Below are 14,678 nucleotides of genomic sequence, written 5' to 3' on the forward strand. Positions count from 1 at the left end.
AGCCCAGCAGGAACGGGCACCTCTGAATGTCCCCTTAAGAAAAGCACCCTATTTCAACCAGGTGACCATGAATGATATCACTCTCCCCTAGGATAATACAGAAAGATAAAGAACGGATGTTGTTTGAACGCCAGCAAACACACACTGCAATGCTTTGTTTTACAATGATTCCGAGTACGTGCTACTGGCCTGGAGTGGTAAAGTGTCCTACCATGGTGGATGGAATAAGGCTGCCCTCTCCAGAAACCTTTGCAAAGGCTTTGGGAGTATATCCAGGAGAGCCATGAATGCCAGGGCAAATTAATCATTAAACATGCTGGCTTTTAAACCTTGTATAGTATTTTAAAAGGTACACTCACCAGAGGTCCCTTCTCCTCCTGTTGGGTCCGGGAGGCAGCCTTGGGTGGGTTCGAGGGGTACTGACTCCAGGTCCAGGGTGAGAAACAGTTCCTGGCTGTCGGGAAAACCGGTTTCTCCGCTTGTTTGCTGTGAGCTATCTACAACCTCCTCCTCATCATCTTCCTCGTCCCCAAAACCTGCTTCCATGTTGCCTCCATCTCCATTGAAGGAGTCAAACAACACAGCTAGGGTAGTGGTGGCTGAACCCCCTAAAATGGCATGCAGCTCACCATAGAAGCGGCATGTTTGGGGCTCTGACCCGGAGGGGCCGTTCGCCTCTCTGGTTTTCTGGTAGGCTTGCCTCAGGTCCTTAAGTTTCGCACAGCACTGCTTTGGGTCCCTGTTATGGCCTCTGTCCTTCATGCCCTAGGAGATTTTCAGAAATGTTCTGGCATTTCGAAAACTGGAACGTAGTTCTGATAGCATGGATTCCTCTCCCCATAGAGCGATCAGATCCCGTACCTCCCGTTCGGTCCATGCTGGAGCTCTTTTGTGATTCTGGGACTCCATCATGGTCACCTCTGCTGATGAGCTCTGCATGGTCACCTGCAGCTCGCCACACTGGCCAAACAGGAAATTGAAATTCAAAAGTTCGCGGGCCTTTACCTGTCTACCTGGTCAATGCATCTGAGTTGAGAGTGCTGTCCAGAGCGGTCACAATGGAGCACTCTGGGATAGCTCCCGGAGGCCAATACCATCTAATTGCGTCCACAGTACCCCAAATTTGACCCAGCAAACCCAATTTCAGCTTGTCGGGGGTGGAGTAAGGAAATCAATTTTAAGAGCCCTTTAAGTCAAAAAAAAAAAAAAAAAAAAGGGCTTCGTCATGTGGACAGGTGCAGGATTACATCGATTTAACGCTGCTAAATTAGACCTCAACGCCTAGTGTAGACCAGGGCTAAAGCAGTGCCTCTCCACACGGAGCTAACACCTCGAAGATGCAGGGAGGAGCTGCTGGGGGGAGGCAGGGAGCATGCCTGGGTGTGTGTGACTTAAGCTGTTGGGAGGGCCTTTAAATTGTGCCCCCCACTATCAGTAGGCACCAGTTATCTCGCGCAGAAGCTCCTAGACCCACCACCCCGCCACAGGGCAGAAGCCCGACCTTCTGGTAGGCAGAGAATGGGGGGAGGTGTCGGGGGCTCCGTGAGCACAGTTTAACTGTAAAAGAACCACATGCGGCTTATGAGCCACAGTTAGGCGACCCTGGTATAGTATATAGAGAGGTATAAACAGGTCATTGTCGTATGAAATTTTAGCTTGTACTGACTTCGTTAGTGCTTTTTATGTACAGATGCTCCCCGACTTAGCAATTGTTCGGTTCCAGAAAGCCTTGTGTAACTCTAATTTTGCGTAAGTTAGAAACGTATACCTGAACGTTATGCCAAAAAAGAAACCAACCCCAAAACCCTCCTATTTCTAGCTTATGGAACTTTTTCCATAAGTGTGAATTTGTGTAAATCAGGTCTTGCGTAACCCAGGGAGCGTCTGTAGCTTGTTGTAAAACTAGATCGATATCTAGATAAGTTGATGACCCCCTGGAAGACCTCTGTGTACCCCTAGGAGTACATGTACCTCTAGTTTAGAACTACTGTTTTAGAGCACTTGTGTTGTCAGTTTTGTCTCCAGTATCTTTCAACATAATAAATTCATTAAGGGTATGTCTACTCTGGAGCTAGAAGTGTAATCTCTGGCTTGAGTAGACATATTCATACTAAATCTGATGAACTAGCACACTAAAAAAGCAGTGTAGCTTCCGTGGGATGGGCTAGCTTCCCCAAGTACATTCTTAAGATCTCAAATGGGATTGTGTTCAGGGCGATTAACCCATCCCACCACTTGTGCCACTGCAGCTACATTTCTGTTTTAAGTACACTAGTTCTATTAGAGCTAGCATGGGTATGTCTGCTTGAACTGAAAATTACACCTTCCAGCTCCATACATACCCTTAGACTTTCAAACTCCTCTTACCTAAAACGCTTACTAATCCTCCTCCCTGCCCTCCCCCCCCCCAAAAAAAAACTAATTTCAGACATAAATTACATAGGAATGTATTTACCACATCAGATCAGGCTGTTTCAACAGCAGTGGCCAACACCTGATGTTTCAAACGAAATACAAAATCCTATAGTTGCTTGCCAACTATGTAGTATTTCACAAAGTTGGATGTGGGGGAAACTGCTTCCTGTCTGCTGACAAGCTTATGCCCTGAAGCTTTGGACTTAATTACTCTTTTGGGCTGTGCAGCTGCAAATATTAATGGTCATGATATCCAGCCTTGTTCTGTTTTACTTCAGCAACTGTATCCCAGTAACACCTGTAATAGTGAATGCCACGGGTCAGTTATATACAGTCTGAGTTTATTTCTAAACTTACTGCTCTTGAATCACTGTTATAGTTAGGGTAGAATTTTTTTAAAATAAACTGGTCAAAACCTCCAAATAGGGGATGCAGTGAGAACTAGGAGCTCCATTATTTGCTCAAACAGGCTGAATTCTTTACCACTTTCTCATGGATTCTGTTTTCTTTTGATTTTCTTTATCTTTTGTTCTTTTCACTTCCCTGACACTGGTGTGGGGAGTGTTTTGGGTTTTTTACACTTGAATATGCTTTGTCCTTGTCCTTCCTCCCCACATTACTCCTAAGGGAATTCTGGCCCCCAAAAATAAAAATTCTGCACACAGTATTTTAAAAATCTGCAAATTTTATTAATTAATAAACAAATATGGAGGCTCCGGCATTGCAGTGGGGAGCACCCTGTAGCCCTTGCCCTGGGAAAGGGACTCAGCGGTGAAACTGCACCCACCCCAGACAAAGTACAAGGGCTGGGCCTGCCCCAGAAACACCCTGGGGCGGCTCTACACTTCTGTGTCAGGCACACCAGTTGTGGACAGGCAGGCTCAGCCCAACAGAATCCAAGTGTAGAGGGATTTCATGTGGGGAGATCCAGGTGTGGGACAAGAGGGCTCTGTGTGGGATAATCTGGGTGCGAGCAGCTCATCGGGGGGATCTGGATGCACAGGGACTCATTTGGGGCTTTCTGGGTCCAGGGGCAGTGGAACTCTGCAGAGGGGTCCAGGTGAGGGTGGCTGGGGCTAGGCAGGAAGGGTCTAGGTGTGTCATGATGGGGCTTGCTGGGGGTGTATATCTGTGGGGGTCTGGGTGCTGGGACTGTGTGGGGAGTTCATTGAGGTTGTTCAGGTGCAGGGGGAGGTCTCGTTTGATGGGGTTCAAAGGGCCTGCTTATTAGGGGAGCCCCAGCTTCTGCCACCGAGGGGGTGCCATATGCTGGGCTCCCGCTTCCCCTATCCCCTTCTCTTCTCTTCTCCATCTCCTCCCCCTTCCCGTCTTCTGCCCTCACTCCCACATCCCTGCCCCATCCCACCCCACCCCACTTCCTTCCCTACTGCCTCTTCCCCTATCCTATTCACCTTCCCCTGTTTCCAGCACCCCGCCCCCCTTGCCCTGCCCTACCCCACTGCAGGCACTCATTCCTGTACAGAAGACAGGATGGTTTCTAACACACAGAAAGGGAGGACCCATAAGGCAGCCTCCGACTGGCACCCTCCTTCAGCTGGGCAGCTCTGTGCTCCAAGAAATGGGAGGGGCAGTAACATGTGACCCTGAGTACCCCCCATGCCTAGCCTTTGTTTGGGAGGGCAGTGCCCCTCCAAACTAAACCCGTGGGCATCCCCAGGTCCCCCACCCCCCACGTGGCTTCCCTTTGCTTCCGTGTCATTTCTGTGGGAAAGCAAAGAAATCTGCAGGGAGACATGAATTCTCTGCATGTGCAGTGGCACAGAATTCCTCCAGGAGTATCGCATGGCTTTTCTCCTGAGTGCAGTCCTGTTGCTGTTACTGCACTTTTGTTTTCATTTATTTCCAACTGGTGCAGGACCTGAGCCAAATTCTGTCTTTTCTCCTGTTAAAGTTCTGCCTCCTGTTTTTGTGTCAGAGGGAAAATTCCTCTTTGTGAATCCCACTACCCCATCCCACACTGGGTGATCAGCATTTGAAACAGAAGAAATGGTAGCTTGTTTCCCAGGCCATTATTTTATCTGGCATCACTGCTTTACCTCACATGGCACTTCACAAAGAATGTTGAGCTAATTTTGTGTGTACTCTCTGTGTGCAGGAATAATTGCAGTTCAGTGGCAATTACAAGGAAATGGGTAATGTTGATCTGAGCAGATTGCTTCTTGTCCTGTGTGGGAGGGGGGTGGGAAAATACATCACTGCTTTTTTTTTAATGACTCATTTTGACTGTAAAAAGGGCAGAGTTGTGATTGAGATTTGGGTTTTTTGATAAATCACTACTTTACGTACAGCGTATTAGAAATATTTTAGTCTGTCTTGTTTCTTAAAATGGGGGAATGATCGTGTCATGCAGCTGAATTACCTCAAATGATACAATATCTTGCCTAGTCAGATGTTTCACAGTGAATATTTAGTAGAGAATTACTGAGATGAAATTGCAGAATTCTGAAGTGAATAGGGTACTTCACACCATAAGCATGAGACATTTATTACCTTTAGTATGTAATATGTTCTGTGATAGTGTTTAAGAGTACAGAATGTTTGGTATTTAATTATTAAAAATCAAATTATAAAAATACTAGGGGTGTTTGTTAGATGTTATTTAAATACAGTATTGCTAACCCCAGGGGCTCAAGAATCATGAGGCAGGCCCCCCAAAATTGAAATTGGCTTAAAAGTTGAAGGCTTAAAAAGAAACCGAGCTTATTTTTAATTTGTCTTCTAGTTTTTGAACCTTTAGGGTTCATGTTTTCCAGCTTTCCTTCACAACCAGGGCAGTTTTTTATTCAGCTAAGATTCTTCTGTCGCAGGACTCCAGGAAAATTAATATCACAAGACTTAAGTTTAAATCATTAGTTCACTAGCCTGGAAATAAGACATGTAAACACACACATGTATAGAGGAAAGTAGAGTCCCTGTATCAATGGGTATTCAATTGAAACATCAAATTCTACCCTCAAACATACTTGCAACTCCATTTGAAATCGGTGGGAGTTGTACATGCTAATTTTGTCTTAAAGGAGCTGATGAGCTAAGTAATCACTAGCAGCAGCTAAAAATGCCTTCTTCATTTGTATCTCTTCTCATTCACAGAAAAATGATGAAAATGGGAACTGCTCTGGAGAAGGTATTGAGTTTCCTACAACCAATTTGTACGAACTGGAGAGCAGAGTCTTAACAGATCACTGGTCCATACCATATAAGCGAGAAGAGTCCCTGGGCAAGTGCCTAATTGCATCTACCTACCTAGCAAGACTTGGTAAGTTCTGTTTTTGACTTTTTTTTTTTAATGGGTCCAGTGTGTATTTAGGAAGAGTACTTACGAATTCTGTGTAAAGGTGTATACAGAGGATGCACTCTAGAAAACTGCAATTTTTATACTTTCTAACTAGTGCCATACAAAAATATTGCACCCCTTCTAGAACAGTTAACAATCTGCTGTTGTGAGCTCATACTGGTTTTGCAAAGAGGGTTTCAATTTTGTCTTGCTCATGTGTGCTTGATTGTAGAATAGAATAGGCATGCAGTTCTTTCTGTGTTTTAAAGATTGTAAATATTTTTGTATGTAAAATGGTTTCATTTTAAAAATTACTGTCAATAAAGAGCTGTATTAATTTACTTGGGCATTTATTATTATATTAACGATGTTTGTGTCCAAGCTCACTCCATATTAAGCTGTAGAGTGAGTTATTTGACCAGGCTGTCCTAGTGGAAATACTCTTTATTGCCATATCATAGACTTGTGTTGATTCCTCTCCGGTCAATAAGTTGTCAAGGGCTGAGGGTGCTGTGGAGGCAACATGTTCAACTCCTGAGGTTGAAGGTATACGTGAACTTGCTTTTCAGTATGCCCTCTGGTGAGCTAAAAGGAGGTTATGCTGTGTTGCGTTGGTGGAAGACATTGCAGTGCGTTTTAAAAAAAAAAAAAATTAGCTGAATGTACTGTAAGGCTGTATGTGAGTTTGTTACGGTGGATGAGCAGCAGCAGAATGATTTGTGCAAGTATCAAAACATAAACTGTGTTGTTGAAAGGAAAAACACCTACAGAGGTGAAGTTCTGTTAATGCCATGTAGTTGTACCAGATGGGCATTTTAGTTTCCAAACATTCCCTAATTTCTAAAAGGCTGGAGATCTAGTTTCTTTGACCTCCAGTCCCTTTTGGTGGAAGATGTATAGCATGAGTAATGCAATCCCAATAGGATGCTTATTGCTCTGTGTTGCAAACACCTTATTTGATGAGCTCATCTTCTGTGACCTCAGTAGCAAGGCTTTGAGATCTAGAGCTCAAGAACCTGTAAGAAACCAGCCAGAGGTAATCATAAATTATATACCCTCTATCCTTTCTGAAAAGGTCTTTCTGATTCTGATGAGAATTGCAAAAGATTCATGGACAGATGTATGCCTGAAGCATTTAAAAAGGTAAGGGGGAGGAAAGTGCACAAATCCAACTTTTGTGTTTGGGAGTCCATTTCATGAAATGTTCTGTTATTATGGTGACTGGTGTCATATAAATTTTTCCGTAAAATTGAACACTTATGCCCCAGTCATGCATCTGTGCTGAGCTCCATTGAAATCAATGGGGTCCTTCATATGGATGCGTCCCTCCATCCGGAGTCAGTTGCCAGATCACTGCCTTAACTGGTGTATGTTGATACAGTGCTTTTGAAGGTCTAAAGTTCCATAAATATTAGGATGTATTATTGTTTAGTACTAATGATCAGTCTTCCTCCCTCATTCTTCCATTGTAATCGTTCTGTCCCCCAGGTCTGAAAAATTGGAGTCATAGATTCCTCTCCTCTCTCTATTACCCTACACAGTTAGACCCTAACTCCTGCCACTTCTGCCTTTTACAGCTTAGCCAAAATTTGTCCCTTCCTTTCTTTGCTTACCGTCAAAACTCTCTTCCATGCTTGGATTTCCTGCCTGGCCTACTGTGAACTCCTAGGCTTTGGAGTTCTCAATATCCATCTTGCTTTCCTCCTTCCTATTCCATATGCTGTGGCCTAACTTCGTTTGTTGCCCATCACTCTGACTATATCACGCTGTCCCACTTAAAATTATCTTTACTGGCTTCATGTCCCCTTCCACATCAGTCTCAAACTTTGTCCGTCCTTTCAAAGCTATGAACAAACTCTGTCCTGCTTCTGTCTCAGCACTGGTTGCATGACATATTTTCTTATTTGGAACTTGTCCTCCACTAATTCTTCCTCCAGACCACTCTTTCCCTTCCCCAATAATTGTCTCCATGTCTTATCCTAAGCAGCCCCTACACTTGGAATGGTCTTGCTTATCTTGTATGCTTTGCAGCTTCTCTCCCCCTCAAATCCTTCCTTACAAGCCATCTTTTTCTACAGTCCTTCCAAACCATGATTTTCTGAGCCTCTTTTAAAATAGTAATTTAAAAATATCAAATCCAGATACTGACATGTACCATACCATATGAGCAACTCCATTACCGTGTTTCTATGTATTTCCCTCTCCATGCCATTGCCCCTTCGTCCCGTGCATTCTCTTTCTTGTCATGATCATGTCATATAAGCTTGATGGTGCACAGACTACTTTATCCCGCTACATAATGTGCCATGCGCATCTATGGTCCTATATTCCAATGGTAAACAAGGGATAGACCTTTGAAACTAACTGGTATTTTAGGAGTTAAGAATAATTGTCTTGTATATGATTTTCTAAATGTACCTCAGTTATTAAGGCCTACAATTTCCAGGAAAAATTATATTTCAGGTAGAAGGATTTAAAGAAAATAACATCTTCAATGTTCAAATTGGCTTGAGATAAGTATCTGTGCTTTTTAACCACTAAGTACTTTGTACCCACTTAGTTTTCATCCTGTATAGTTGGGGTGTGGGTGGGGAGGAGGAGAGATGGAAAGAGGGTAGCTGAAAGATTCTGTTTGCAGGGGTTAAAGTCTTCTGCTGGGTTACATTTACTCTAAAATACCCATAAGCCATTCATGAAGCTTAATGCACTGTAATTTCTGAAAATCTTAAAAAATAAATTAAATGGTCTTTGGGCTCTGTGAGGTTATAAAGCTTAGTAATTTGAATGCAAGCACTTCAAACACAGTGGGTAATGTTTACCTAATTGCTGTTTCTACCTTTTAAAAACCTAATGTAGTTCTGTTATCAGTTAGGTGGTTTAATGCTGCCTCCCAATCCATTAAAAATGTTCCTTAAACATACACCTCTTCAGTAGTGACATTTTCCTTGGTTTCTAAGGAAAATTATATTAGAGAAGTGATATAGCAAACCATGACTGCAAGCAAAGTAATGTGGCCATGAGATAAGCTTATTGCAAGAATTAAAAATGGATTATCTAACATCCTACAAACATATTAACAGAGTTACTCAAGTATTTAGGAATAAAAACATTAGTGAATGGCCCTCTTCCATACAAAACTTTTCTGAGTTAATAGTAATTTCCAAGAGAAACCATCAGTGTATTTTGATGAGTACCTCTTAGTGTCTGCTATACCCTGTTTTCTAATTAGGAAGTTTTAAAATGGTGGAATTATAACTATCATTGTTGCTTTTCCTACCTTTCTGCTGTATAAAGATATCATAAATAATATTTATATTAGCATACTACTACCAAATACTGTTACGGAAAAGTGTTACTCTGAAAATAATAAGTGCCAGAGATTGATGCATCTTTCTCATTTTGGTAGTTGCTGACATCAAGTGCTGTTCATAAATGGGGTACTGAAATCCATGAGGGAATCTACAACATGTTGATGCTGCTAGTAGATCTGGTCGCAGAGAGAGTGAAACAAGACCCAATTCCTGTTGGCCTTCTGGGTGTGCTTACAATGGTACTGTATTTATATCCTGCAATCTCTTGTAGTGGTAATATTTTACATCCATGGAGACATTTGACTCACTTGGAGGGAGGATAGAAGTTATAGAAGGAATTAATATTCATTAGTTTTATTAATGTCCTTAAAATATGAAAGTCTCTAGAAATGAGTTCTTAAACATCACAGATGGTTTGTTTACAATCTTCAGGAAAGCTCTTGTGACCTCTCGTATTTCTGTTGCTACTGTTTACCATTTAAAGCATGAACTCAAACTGTGGCCAAAATATTAAAAAGTGAGTAATGATTTTTTGCATGTCTCAGGTTTTGTGTGTCGAACTTGAGAGATCTGACCGGGCCTGATTTTTCAGATTGAGTGGTCAGTGCTTTCTGAAAATCTTTTTAAGGTATTTCATGTGTAGCATTCAAATCATTGGTCACTTTTTAAAATCTTCGCTTGTATTACTGTTCTAAAGAGGCTACCTTGCCAAAAGAATGACCATAGCCCTGGGAGGCGGGAACTCCTGTCTCCTAATCCCTGCTCTGACACTATTGTTGCCATGTGCAAATCACTTTAACCCCCTTTCAGTCTGTCCTCCCCCTCTGTAGAAGAAAATCAATAAGGGGATATCCATCTGCCTCACAGGATTGTTGGAGATTGTTTGTACTGTGTTCTGAAATTGTAATACTGTATACGTTAAGTACTAAGTATCATTAACATGAATTATCCATGCTAAACTGTTAATTTATATTTCACTTGGAAAAATTAGCCATGCCCAAGAACTGTGTTCAACTACTGAAGTCAAATATTAACAAGATCAGTCTTTGAGAGTCACAAATAAGCCACGTTGTGGCTGTTTTTTTAACGTATTTTTTTGTTTCAAGGCTTTTAACCCTGACAATGAATACCATTTCAAGAATCGAATGAAGGTATGCCAGAGAAACTGGGCAGAAGTCTTTGGAGAAGGAAATCTGTACGCTGTCTCACCCATATCTACTTTCCAAAAGGTGATCATACATATTTTTGTCTGTTTTATAGAACAGAAATGCTTTATACCCCTAGAGTATAAAAGGCTTATCCAATATATGTAAATGCTTATCCAAAATAAGCTGAAGTAAATCGTTGAAAAATATTGAGTGGCTTTTGAATACCAAATTTGGTGCTTCTTTAGAAGAGCATTCCCTTTTCATGATTGCGAGAATGTTCTACCAGAGGGACTGTATCTGGGGATTGGTGCCCATTCCTCTCTAAATCTGTCATCATTACTACTTGTTCAGTAATAAACAAAAGACCATCTAACAAAGTGGTCACCAACTGGTAGATCGCGATCGACTTGTCGATCCTGGCGCCTCTGACAGTCTATCATAATCTTCAGCACTAAATATCTGGTGGTGCAGCAGGGCTAAGGCAGACTCCCTGCCTGCCCTGGCCCGTGACGCTCCCGGAAGCAGTCTGCATGCTCCTGTGGTCTGGGGAGGGCAGGGGTCTCCACGTGCTGTTCCTGCCTGCAAGCACCGTCCCCACAGTTCCCATTAGCTGGGAACGGGGAACTGCAGCCAATGGGAGTTGCGGTGGTGGTGCCTGCAGGGGAGAGGCAGTATGCAGAGCAAAGTGCGTGCCCCTTCCCCCCCGGGGGGGGCTGCAGGGGCATGCTGGCTGCTTCTGGGAATGGCATGGGTTGAGGCAGTCAGGGAGCCTGTTTTAGCCCCACTGCGCTACCTCCCGGGAGCTGCCCAAGGTAAGTGCTGCCCGGTGGGAGCCCGCACCTCAGCCCTGAGCCCCATCGTGGAGCCAGCACCCTGTACCCCCTCCTGCACCCAAAGTCCCTCCCAGAGCTTGCACCCCTCACCCTCTCCTGCACCCTAACCCCTGCCCCAGGCTCAGCCCAGAGGGCCCCCCCCACACTCCGAACCCTTTGGCCCCAGCTCAGAGCCTGCACCCTCTGCCCCAGTCTAGTGAAAGTGAGTGAGGGTGCGGGAGAGCAAATGATGGAGTGAGCGGGGTGGGGACTTTTGGAAGGGGCGGGGTAGATCCTGGGTTGCACTTAAATTTAAAAAGTGATCTTGTGCAAATAAAGGTTGGAGACCACTGATCTAACATCTCTAGCTTTTGCTATATAAAATGACCTAGTTGCTCTTATCTAGATCCTAATATACCAGTGTCCACCTCAAAAAAACCACCATCTTAATTAACCCTCTTGTTAGCAGTCTCGGCAGACAGTTCAAAACTGATCAAGTCTACATGCTCATTCAGTCTCTCACACCTAAAGGTGGTCCCTTCAGGTCAGGATGGTGGCACTCCAGTAGAGATGCAGTTTGAGGCTTGCAATGCCATTGTGGGTGCTGTATCTGTTGAGGGGCTAAAAATTGTTTGTCTCTGGTTATCATTCTGTTGCTAAAAAGAAAGCATGTGGCTTGTGAAAACAAAAAGAGACTCTGCCAAAATTCAGGGAAGGTTCTTCTGTAATATTCCACACTACTGATAAGTTATAATTATGGCTGTGTGTCAGTCAGCAGCCACATAGCTTAATGTTGCCGCAACCCATTGTCAGTGATGACAGGGATTGTCCAAAAAAGGATGATGATAAGAACAACTCAAAGCTCCAGGTGCACTCAGTAAAGGAGATAGCATAAACACACAAATATATTCTTTGAAGTAGTAGCACATACATAAAGCTAATTAACCCAAAATGCTAAATATAGCACACAATAAAAAAAACTGCCTTTCACATATTGTTTTAAAATATGTTGCCAATTTTTTTTTTTTTAAATTATCTAGGAACCTCATGGGTGGCTGGTGGATCTGGTAAACAGGGTAGGTAAAGCTAAACTGAAAAGAACTGTTGATAGTATCTGGTGTCTGTCACTTGAATAAATTTCTCTTAAAAGCGATGCTTCATATTTGTTCGCATAGAGGATGACAACTGTAGAGCAATGAGTTTTATACTTTAACCCTGCCCAGCATGGATGGTAAGGTCCTTGCCAAGGCAATCATGCTGGGTTGCCTCCCTCTTCCTTGCCTACCTTTGCACTACTGATTTGTATGCTTCAGCTGAGGCAGGCCAAAGATCACCTCTGGGGCTGCCGTGCCATTCCACAAACAGCTGCTAGGGAATGCTAGAGAGCTGCATCCTGCATGCTGTCCCTCAGCTTGTCATCCTATGTGGATCTTCTAGCCTTCTTCCCCTCTCCCACCTTTGCATAAGGAGGGAGAATCTCAAGCTTGCTTTTGAACCCAGGACTCCACCATAATAGTATGTTGTGTTCCCCAGTGAGCCATCAAATAGACATGAAAGCACAAATCTTATGTTAAACTTAAAATCCCACTGTGGAAGATCCTTGTTGACAGCTCTAGCATCTCGTCTTGAATTCTTATTTCAGAGATGATCATTGGAGAACAAAGCTTTATACGCTCCAAGTTAAAGCTTGGAATATTTGCTTTAATCACATATTTAAAAGGCAGACTGTTGTAATTTATTGACTTGATACTGCTTTTTGCAGTTTGCGGAGTTGGGTGGATTTTCAGCAATTCAGTCTAAACTCCATTCAGAAGATATTGAACTTGGGGTAAGTTAATCTTCTGTTGATGTCTTTCTTTATATGTGAATGTTCTATAGCAAGCGATACTGGTAATTGGATATATAGAATGCTTTCTTCAGCACTGAAGAAGTATTCCAAAAAGAATGCTGGGAGAATTCTTTGGTATGGGATGGTTGGAGGTCAGGGAACTATATATATGAGATGAGACTTAGAGTTGGTCTCTACAGAGAGTTGACACCTGGCAAGCTGGGATGTAAATCTATACATTACATTTGCATCCTAACTAGCCACATGTACCCTGTTACCATGCTCTAAAAATTCTGTAATGCATTATGGTCTACTGCTGCTTGAAACAAAAACAAAGTCTTGATCACTTGTTACTAAAGATCCTATGAATCTACCCAGAAGAGAGCAGTTATTAGCATTGGTGTCCTGAATTAATTTCAGTTTGGGTAATTATGCTCAGCAGCCCAGTTTTAAGTGAGTGTAAACTGTTGTATAGTTTTAGCATTCATCACTGAAGTAGCTGCATTTCAGTTGCAGGGAAGGTGATTCCCATATGTAAATTATTTTTAAAAAATCTTTGGTTTATATATTTCGTCTATCTTTCTTATCAATTGAAGTAAGCATAAAATCATCACTCGTGAAGTTTGCAGATGGCCCAGTCATTGAGACAATGGTCACTAAAACAGAGCAATCTGGATCACTTGGTAAACTGGATGCAAGCAAATAATATCATTTTAATATGGCTGAATGTAGGCCATACTTACACAATGAGGAACAATATCCTGGGAAGAAGTGCCTCTGTAAAGGACTTGGGAGTCATGGTGGATGATCAGCTGAAAATGAGCCCCCAGTGCCATGCTATGATCAAAAGGGCTAACGTGATCCTTGAATGTGTGAACAGGGGAATCTCAAGTTGGAGTAGAGAGGTTATTTGGCACTGGTGCAAGCGCTGCTGGAATTCTGTGTCCAGTTTTGATGTCTACAATTCAAGAAGGATGTTAAAAAATTAGAGAGGGTTGAGAGAAGAGCCATGAGAATGGTTAAGGATTAGAAAATGTGCCTTATAACGATAAACTCAGGATGCCGAATCTAGTTAGCTTAACAAAAAGAAAGTTAAGGATTGACTTGATTACAGTCTGTAAGTACTTACATGAGGAACAAATATTTAATAATTCTCTCCAGGCTAGCAGACAAAAGTATAACATGATCCCTTCGCTGAAAGTTGAAGCTAGACAAATTCAGGCTGGAAATAAGGTGTAAATTTTCAACAGTGAGATTAATCATTGGAACAATTTACCAAGGGTTATGGAAGATTCTCCATCACTGGCAATTTTTAAATCAAAATTGTATCTTTTTCTAAAAGAGATTCTCTAGGAATTACTTTGGGAAAGTTCTATGACCTGTACTACAGAGGAGGTCAGACTTTATGATCACAGTGGGCCTTTCTGGCCTTGGAATCTCGGCACTAAATAACTCTAAATATGTTAACTACTGCATCAAAATTTGACATATTTAATGACTACATAAACTATACGAGGTCTTAGGTTCATAAAACCTAATGGTGTTTGGTGTTGAATGTAATTTAGAAGACTCAGATATAACCGATTTCAAATCTAAATAACCAGGTCTGAGAACCAGAATACGGAGAGGAAGCACATTTTTTCAAATTTTAATTGTCTGTAAAGTAATAACTTGTTTATCACCTGCAATTAAGCTCCAAATTTGGAAAATGCTATTTCCTTTTAGTGGGTTGATTTCTTCTTCCTCCCTCTTATTAAGGAGAGGCAAGTAGTTTATATGCAAATATGGGAGAAGGGGAATTTCTCATTAAATTTAGACATTGCTATAGATTTTCTCCTCTTAACTTACTAGTAACTCTTAAGAAAGTGA

The 14,678-nt window shown here is 42.3% G+C and overlaps 1 protein-coding gene across 4 annotated transcripts in view; it reads left to right on the forward strand.

The window, feature by feature from the left end:
* The window catches only part of USP24 (ubiquitin specific peptidase 24), a 115,091-nt gene that overhangs the window by 21,391 nt on the left and 79,022 nt on the right, over positions 1-14,678 (forward strand). For all 4 annotated transcript variants that reach the window (XR_006283190.1, XM_043520519.1, XM_038412987.2 and 1 more), the window contains exons 2-7: positions 5,527-5,692; positions 6,786-6,853; positions 9,117-9,260; positions 10,128-10,250; positions 12,022-12,057; positions 12,744-12,809. Coding sequence is in view for 3 of the 4 variants with exons in the window: in XM_043520519.1 (XP_043376454.1) it covers positions 5,527-5,692; positions 6,786-6,853; positions 9,117-9,260; positions 10,128-10,250; positions 12,022-12,057; positions 12,744-12,809 (603 nt within the window). In the remaining variant the exon portion in view is untranslated. The remainder of the gene's footprint in view (positions 1-5,526; positions 5,693-6,785; positions 6,854-9,116; positions 9,261-10,127; positions 10,251-12,021; positions 12,058-12,743; positions 12,810-14,678) is intronic.

The sequence above is a fragment of the Dermochelys coriacea genome, chromosome 8 (assembly GCF_009764565.3).
Source record: "Dermochelys coriacea isolate rDerCor1 chromosome 8, rDerCor1.pri.v4, whole genome shotgun sequence".
NCBI lineage: Eukaryota > Metazoa > Chordata > Testudines > Dermochelyidae > Dermochelys > Dermochelys coriacea.